This window comes from Brassica rapa, chromosome A09, assembly GCF_000309985.2.
Source record: "Brassica rapa cultivar Chiifu-401-42 chromosome A09, CAAS_Brap_v3.01, whole genome shotgun sequence".
Lineage (NCBI taxonomy): Eukaryota > Viridiplantae > Streptophyta > Magnoliopsida > Brassicales > Brassicaceae > Brassica > Brassica rapa.
This window is the reverse complement of record NC_024803.2, coordinates 16,820,588-16,829,798: the sequence shown is the minus strand read 5'-3', so window position 1 is coordinate 16,829,798 and position 9,211 is coordinate 16,820,588. Positions and strand designations below refer to the sequence as shown.

The following is a 9,211-nucleotide window of genomic DNA, read 5'->3' as shown; positions in this document are numbered from 1 at the left end:
TGACAAACAAAAGTTCAAAGTGTCCCATTTTTCCAATTTTCCCTTTTTATTGTGGCTTAGACTTATGGTTAAGTTGAATTGCATTCTCACATGAACACAAAAAGGCTTTTTAAGGTTTCAAAGGTAAGTGACTTGTAGACATGGTCAACTGGTGTTGAGTCAAGAAGGTAGATTAAAATTGGTCCGTCTCAAGTCGTGAGTAATTCAGATCAAATAGATCTGTGAAAGATTCGTTAAGTGATTTTTAATAAATAAATATGTGGTCTCAAATATTTTTCCTAGTTTTGATTGTAAATATGTCCCAAAAAATTTAATAAAAATGTATTTTATTTAAATCTGAAGGAAATTAAGTCAAATAATTTTTTTTCCTACCGGAACTGACGGATTCCCAGTGAAAGCCATTTAGGTCTTAAAAATATAACAGATTAAGATTTTATGGTCCTTACAAATTATCGGTTCATGTAATAAATTTGAATATTTTAAAAATATTAAATACAAGTTTTATTTACTGTTACAAACTTTTTTATTTTAAAAATTTCAAATCATTATAAAATATTTAAACTATATTGAAAACTATATTTTGAATACTTTTAAAATGTTTAATAAAAATTTAAGCTATATAGAAAACTATAATTTGAATATTTTTGAAATTCTAAAACAAGTTTTAGTTAGTTTTACCAAAAAAAATGTTTTTACAATTTCCAAATTATTATAAAAAATATTTTCCATATTTTTCCAAATGACAAAGTATAATTAGAAACTAAATTTTAGTTTAGTTTTGATTGTAAACAAAAATTAATAATTACATAAAATACTTTTAATAATATTTTAATTACAATAACAATTTTAAATTGATTTAGTTTTCAAAATTAAATTTAAGAAATATTTTAAAAGATGTTTTTAAAAAGAAATATTCATTTCTATTTCTAGTTTAAAAATAAAAATATCTTAGCTATTTAGCACATAAATTATGACTTATTTCATATGTGATTTTCTTTTTAGGGTCTGACTGGTTCAAACGCAGCGGTTGCGGTTGCGGCTGCGGGCATTTGCGGATGCGGGTGGTTGCGGTTTCTAGCGGTTTTAAGAGATTTATACGACTGGTTCTGCGGTTAGAAATTGGTGCGTTTGCGGGATACTTATGACTGGTTAACTACCAAATACAGCAGCGATTAAATAATAAATTAACAATATTTACATTTTATATAATTACAAAAATATCAAAAATCATAATATTATAATAAATATGTAAATTATATTTTCAAAGTTATAGTTTTAAATTTTTAAAATGATAGAAAATATTTTTATTTTAAAATTTTATAATATTAATTAAAATATAATAGATATATTTTAGTATTTTTATAATTCCATTTTAAAAAATTTATTGAATATTTTTATTTTTGTATTTATATGGTTTTTAAAGAAAAAGAAAAAAAATTATCTTCCCGCAAACGCCCGCAACCGCAAACGCTAGCTGGAACCAGCTTTTGATTTTAAGAGGTTCGGAGCGGTTTGAAGCGATTTGTAGCGGTTTGTATGATTGTTTCGAAACGCTGTCAACCGCTACCAACCGCAAAAGCTGCGTTTGCGGGTGGTAGCGGAGAAACCAATCAAGTTCTTAGTCTAGACTACTTAGAAGTCATACCTTTAAATGCTTTTACCATATAATACAATTAGTTTGCACCTCTCTTCGTAGATGAAACATTTGATCTTTATTCATATCGTATATATAAGACTTTAATCTACTATTATTAACATCTGTGTATTTCCATGAGTTACAAATCAATTCGGTTTATTATTTAAACAACTATACTAAATTGGGTTAATTAATCACTATATAGCAAGTTCTCTATTATTGTTATTAGTAGGTTCAACTTAATTTAATTTCCACATATATTTCAAATTTAGAAATAAAAAAATTATGTAAATCAGTATTGTTACATTTTGTTACAAAAATACAAAATTTATAAAATTTTATAGTAATAATAGTATACTCCACACAAATATTATTCTAAAATTAGATAATATATAGCACCAAATTATATTAATTTATTGATATATTTTATTACATAACTTAAAATATTTTTGTATTAAAGAAAACCCGCACGGTCGTGCGGGACGAGATCTAGTAATACATTAAATCAAGATGGGACCGAGGTATGTAATTCTGTGAAATTGAGATCCATTGGTCGTGTATGACTTGCATGAGAAAATATAGTTTCTTATGCTCTCGTCTTTTTGCGAGGTTATCTGCATATACATTTTGAGAACGAGAAATACGATATAGAATACGGATATTGAAAGATGTTCTAATTGTGTTTACATATCCTAACTGATTGAGTGGACATGATAACATAGAGGTATGATTTAGTCTGAAAAATAATGAAGAAACGAATTTTGGAGTTCTAATCGTAACAAGAAAAACAAAAGGTTTCAAACATCTGTTTATAAAAATTAATCAAAAATGAGATTCAGTAATAGCCTAAACAATTTATTTATAATAGAATCTAAAACTCTATAAAGAAACAATAAAAATAAATTATATATCAATAATTAATTAATAAAATAAATGATAAAATGTTTAGAAATAGTTCCAAACCTTTTATATGTATCATTTTACTACGGAATGGAGATTAGTAGTCACTGAATCTTATATGTGGTAATCAATTCTAAAACTTTTAAAATTGAAAATTTTACTCGAAATCTTAATTTCGGATTCTTCTAAAAAATAGTATTATTTAAATAAAAGAATATAAATTTGTCTCACTTCAAACAAAATCAACATGAATAATTTTTTTCAAATCCATGGAAAAAGCACTGTCATGATGGGCATATACGCTTGGATCAGACCACCATGCCCAAAAACATCTATGGCGTTTTGTAATGACCACATACGTGTAGTCTTTTTGGCATTAAATTTGCTCTCGTCTTGGATTTTTAGTGGTATCCTACACGTCATGTCTTCCATCGCCTCTTTAATTTACATTGTATCTTTCTTTTCATCATATTAAAATTGAGAATTCGGCCAAAAAAAACCTCAACTTTACACGAATTGCCAAAACAAACATGAACTTTGGGGCTGGCCAAAAAAACACCAAACTTTCATTGACTTTAGAATTAATTAACAATGTTTTCGCTGACTTGCCAATTTAGCACGCCGTCAACAAATTTAACAGAAATATTTGACGTCGTTTATTGTTGACGTTAAGTAAAACGACGTCGTTTTCAAATGAGATGAAACGACGTCGTTTTACACGATTTGAAATTAAAAATATGTAAACCCCTGGATTCGAACCCAGGTTGGTTGGTCAAATAGGAAGGGTATTTTACCACTAGGCTACTGGCACTTTCAATGTACTTACTAACATGTTTACTTTTATTTGGTACATATTAAATATAAAAAATTCTCTAAAAACTTAATAAGATCTTTAAAATTCCAAAAAAATTAAAAAATAAAGAAGATTTTTATAAAATTAATTTAGAAATTAAAATTAAAAATAAGATTTTATTTTTCTTTCTAAAAAATTAAAACGAACTTTAAATTCCAAAAAACTGAAAAAATTAAAGAATTTTTTTATAACATAAATTTTGAAATTAAAATTGAAAATAAAATTTTATTTTTCTTTAAAAAAAATAAAAAATTATTTTCCTTTAAAAAAAAATAAAAAAATCTTCCAAAAATTTCATAAAATTAATTTTGAATTAAAATTAAATATTTGTTTTTCTTTAAAAAATTAAAAAAATTCCAAAATTTTCATTTTTAAAAAAAAAATCCAAATTTTTAAAAATTATAATAAAATGCAAAAAATTAAAGTTAGAATTATCAACTTTTTATGTGTGTATAATTAATTTCAACTTTTAGCACATGTATTAAAAAAATTGAAAATTTTGGAAGATTTTTTATTTTTTTGAAAAGAAAAAATAAAATTTTATTTTCTATTTTAATTTCAAAATTAATTTTATAAAAATTTCTTTATTTTTTCAATTTTTTGGAATTTTAAAGATCTTTTTAAGTTTTTAGAAATTTTTGGAAAAGTTTTTATTTTTTAAAAAGAAAAATAAAATCTTATTTTTAATTTTAATTTCTAAATTAATTTTATAAAAATCTTCTTTATTTTTTAATTTTTTGGAATTTTAAAGATCTTATTAAGTTTTTAGAGAATTTTTTATATTTAATATGTACCAAATAAAAATAAACATGTTAGTAAGTACGTTGAAAGTGCCAGTAACCCAGTGGTAAAATACCTTCCCATTTAACCAACCAACCTGGGTTCGAATCCAGGGGTTTACATATTTTTAATTTCAAATAGTGTAAAACGATGTCGTTTCATCTCATTTGAAAACGACGTCGTTTCACTTAACGTCAACAATAAACGACGTCAAATATTTCTGTTAAATTTGTTGACGGCGTGCTAAATTGGCAAGTCAGCGAAAATATTGTTAATTAATTCTAAAGTCAATGAAAGTTTGGTGTTTTTTTGGCCAGCCCCAAAGTTCATGTTTGTTTTGGCAATTCGTGTAAAGTTGAGGTTTTTTTTGGCCGAATTCCCTATTAAAATTTGGATTTCCGATATTTTTCCAATTTTTTCAGAGAAATTATTAGGTTCACTAAAATGGATTTTTGTCTGAATGATAGTAAATGCATCCGAACAACATCTATATATATATATATAAAGTTTATTTTTTCTTCTTCAAGACACGTGGAAGTGGATTTGTTAACATATGTCTTCATTTAAGTTTTTCATCTTTTAGATTACTGCAATTTATCTCGATACTTTCTAATTGTTCATTTTTCTTTTTGGTTCCAAAATCTTCATAACTCCTAATGCACTAAAATAATCAATGAAGTGTCAAATCCAACTTCCAATTTTTCTCTATCTCTAGATTAGAAGGTATAATCATTCCTTAGAACTAGATGATCACCTATTTTTTTCAAAAGAAAAAAATCTAAAAATTATCTAAAAATTTGCGTCTCTATTTTTCTACTGATTAATGTCTTCAAATTGAATTTATCATCATCGAATCCACTATAAATTTTAAAACCCACAATTCTATAGGTAAGGAAAAAATATTTTAGAAAGTGACTAATTTTTTGTGAAGAAAAATGTGTTTTTCATTACAAATAGCAAACAAAAATTGAGGTGTCAGCAATTGGTCAAGTTATAGCGTCCAAATGGCAAAATACAGAACAACTGCATTACAGTTTTAATAGTAACAAAAACATATAAATATATAGTAATATAGAGATTTTTGTTACTATAACTGCGTTGCGGTTTGTAAATATTTGTTTTTGTTGGTTTAGGTATTTGAGATTTCAAAACCAGTAAAATGGGGTATCCGAGCGAGAAGTAGTTAAAAGAACTTTTATTTTTGTAAATATCTATTTTTATCTTTTAATTTCAACCACTGAATTAAACATGATCTAATTTGATAGGTAAGATTGGTCTGAAAATTTTAGTTATCTAATCTGTTTTGCACTAACCATCATCATATAAAGTTTGAGAATCTATTTTATTGATCACTAATATCAAGATAAATAAAGAAATAAGTAAAATAAGATAAATATATTTTAATATTTTAATATATTCACAACTAAAAATAACAAAAAAAATCAAGCTTTTTTTTTTACTATTTTCTATATTTTATTTACAAATTATATATTTATTTTATTATTAAAAATCATAAAATAACTAAACTAAGAAAAAGAAAATAGAGCACAAAACATAAGCTAAACCTAAAACCTCCACAATCACAGAAAAATGCAAAATGCCATAATAACATTAACTCAATAAAGGTATGGATATGAAAAGAGATCAATAACGAAGACTAACTAACATCATTTTACCATAAAGTGGTTTGGCCAGAACAAGCAGATGTCATAAAATAGTAAAAAGATAAAGTATGAGACAAAACAATCCCACAAATACAAAGGAACGTGATCACCACCAACACAAAACCAAGAAAGCGGGTTAGAGAAAAAATAATCAAAGGAAGGCTAAAGTCACCACTTAATGAAAAATCATAGAAATATTGTTTTATAGTAAGAACAAGAGCAAGTAGGTGAGTATTTTTCTGGTAATGGTAAACAAGAGTACGGATGTGAGTCTTTTTCCGTTAATGGTAAGAAGCACCGTATACCAGAAAGGTAAACCAAAACATAGATGGTGACATGATGACGGCTCAAGGTCAAAATCTGGAGAGAGGAAAAAACATTTTAAAAGAATATGTTCAAAATTTTGAAAAAAAAATACATTTTTTATGCTGAAACTGTTAATCTTAGAATCAACAAATGCCTAAATGCAAAGTTATTGAAATTTAATATGCTTTACATCAGAAGCTCACTTCACCACAAACAAGTACTATTATATACACAACAACATATTATTGAAAAAACAAACAAATAATATATTAACCTATCACCTTTTTTTGAGCAACCGATTGATTATAAATAGGAAAAAGATTTTATGGCCTTGGGCCTATATACAAATAAAGGCAGGCTTTAGCTATTGAATTTGCAAGCCCATTACTTGAGCGAGGAATGAAAACGAAACGACAAAGCAGAAAAGGCGATGTCGGAGGAGAGGCCAGGGATTCGACGTCGAGAGTACTCCAAAGAGGTCCAAAGGTGTTCTTCCCGTGGTGATTGCTCTGACGAGCATTTGAGAGTCTTTTCTGAGACAGATTTGGGTGAGATTGAGAGAGGAGGCATCGATCAGAGCTTCCCTTACCACAAGCGCCTCTATCATTAACGCATAGGAGACGTGGGATTGAGCGCTCGATCCTCTGGTGAGTTCTTGACCTTCATTGTCCGTGAAAATCCATCCTTTTCCCGCTGTTTTGTGTTTGATTTCCATGACGCATCTATGTTACAGTAGATCGTCGGAGAGGGGGTCTGAGTTGCATGCGTCTGAGTGATCGGCTGAGCTGGGATCGAGTGGTTGGCAGGCTAGGCCGCTTCCCACTCCTTTGAAGCCTGGAGTGATTTCAGAACAATCTCTTGTGGGGAGAGTGTTCGATTCTCAAACGCTAAAAGGTTTCGTGCGGTCCAAAGATTCCAACAAATCCAAGGGAACAGATTGGTGGTGACTCCGAGGGGAGATATATTTACCCATTTATAAGAAGCTTGAAGACAATCTCTGAAAGTCGACATCTCTTAGGATCAAGAGAGGAGTACCAGAGATCCAAGGTCCAAACCTCCTTTGCAAAGGCGCAGCAAAATAGAATGTGGTCAATAGTTTCTACTTCTCCGCATCTTGGACACTCCGTGTTGATTAGCAGGCCTCAGGTTTGTAGATTGGTTCTGGTGGGAAGGGAGTTCATGGCTACTTTCCAGAAGAAGAAATTGAGTTTTGGAAGCATAGGTGGTTTCCATATGTGTTTGTTCCAGTTCCAAGTATTAGCTTCATCCTGGAGTAGTGTCAGTTGGGTATCAAAGCTATGGATGGAGAAGTACCCCGACTTGACAGTGTATTCTCCCGTCTTCTGCAGTGGCCAGACATACTAGTCCTCAGTCCCTAGCACGCTCGGTTTGATGCTTACAATGTGATCTGCTAGTCCAGGTAACACGCTTTTGATTTGATCCATATTCCATTATTTTGTTTCTCTTTTAAGGATTTCCGCAACCATAAGGTCTTTATCTTGCAGAGCTATGGGGCCAGTAGGTTTGAGGTTTGATTCAGGGTGAATCCAGGAATCTGACCAAATATTAGTATTCTCTCTGTTGCCTATTTCTTTGACGAGATGTTTCAGGAGCAAGTCTCTCCCCACAAGAATGCCCCTCCCGTGTGAAGTTGCTGATCCTGGGGAGACTTTTGTGAAAGGAGATTTATGGCAGTACTTGCTCAAGAGGATTCTGGCCAAGAGACTAGTTAGTTTAGTGAAGAATCTCCATGCAATCTTAGCTAGCAGAGCCTGGTTAAAGGCTTGAACATCACGAAAAATCCTCCAAGGCTCTTGGGGTGAGTGAGAGAATCCCAAGACTTCCAGCAGATTTTTTTCTCTCTGTCCTTAGAATTCCACCAAAATCTGGTAAGTACTGATTGAATCTGCTTACACAGACTGACTGGTAATAGAAAGCTCGATATGGCAAAGTTTGGTGTCAGTGATAGAATTGACTTAATCATTGTAGCTTTTCCCGCAGTTGAGAGGAACTGTGTGGACCAGTTGGCGGCTTTCTGTTTCATGCGGTCAACAATGGACGCAAACAGATAATTCTTTCTCCTGTCAAAATGCTTAGGGAGGCAAAGGTATTTTCCCATTCCACCCTCCTTGTCAATACCCAGTTGTTCTTTTACTCTCACTCTGATATCCACTGGCGTTTTACCAGAGAAGGAGATGGATGATTGATCATTTGCCAGGAAGCTCTTTCATAGCTTTGGAGAATGTCGATTAGGGTTGTGCAGAAGAGTGGATTAGTCTTCGTGAATATCATGGTGTCATCAGAAGAAAGTAAGTGGTTTACTTTTGGTCCATATCTCGAGATTCTGATACCTGGTAATGTACCATTCTCATGTGCTGCTTTGCAGAGACTCGAGAAGACTTCTGCACAAATGATGAAGATGTAGGGTGATAAGGGGTCGCCTTGACGAATGCCTCTCTGAGGGTGCACATCTCCAACCACCTTGTTGTTGAGTAGAAAAGAGTATGACACTGTGGAGACACACTCTACCATCCAGCTTACAAAGGTATCAGTGAACCCCCAATCTTCCCAGAACAACTCTTATAAACGACCATTCAAGCCTGTCATAAGCCTTACTAATGTCCGTTTTAATTGCTATTGAGCTGTGTTTTGTAGCTCCTGAAGATTTCAGATAGTGTAGCATTTTTTGCGTTGTGAGCACATTATCCTGGATGGCACGATCAAGTATGAACGCTGACTGATTTTCTAAAACGATGTCTTGTAATATCGGTTTGAGTCTTGTAGATATATTCTTCGATATGGTATTGTAGTTGACTGTAGTAGACATTACATAGGGCAATAGATCGGTAATCATAGACTTGTTTAGGGTTTTGGATCTTTGGAATTAGCCTGATGTGTGTCGAGTTAATCGAATAAGGCAGTGTCCCTGATTTATAGAAACCTTGAATCTCTTTTGTGATTGCAGGCCCCACTATGTCCTAATTGGATTGGAAGAAGCTTGCTGAGAAGTCGTCTGGTCTGGGGCCTTATCAAGGTGAATTGCAAACATTGCATTCTGAATTTCCTTTGCAG

At 31.0% G+C, this 9,211-nt stretch overlaps 1 protein-coding gene across 1 annotated transcript; it reads right to left on the bottom strand.

Moving 5' to 3' along the window:
• Positions 1-8,296: 8,296 nt before the first annotated feature.
• On the bottom strand, positions 8,297-8,671 carry LOC108869654 (uncharacterized mitochondrial protein AtMg01250-like). The gene has a single exon (XM_018654364.1). It carries the CDS (start codon positions 8,669-8,671, stop codon positions 8,297-8,299), a length of 375 nt encoding a protein of 124 aa, XP_018509880.1.
• Positions 8,672-9,211: the final 540 nt, after the last annotated feature.

Bases quoted from the DNA above. Each gene is read 5' to 3' on its own strand.
- LOC108869654 (XM_018654364.1), bottom strand. From the start codon at position 8,671: ATGGTAGAGTGTGTCTCCACAGTGTCATACTCTTTTCTACTCAACAAC.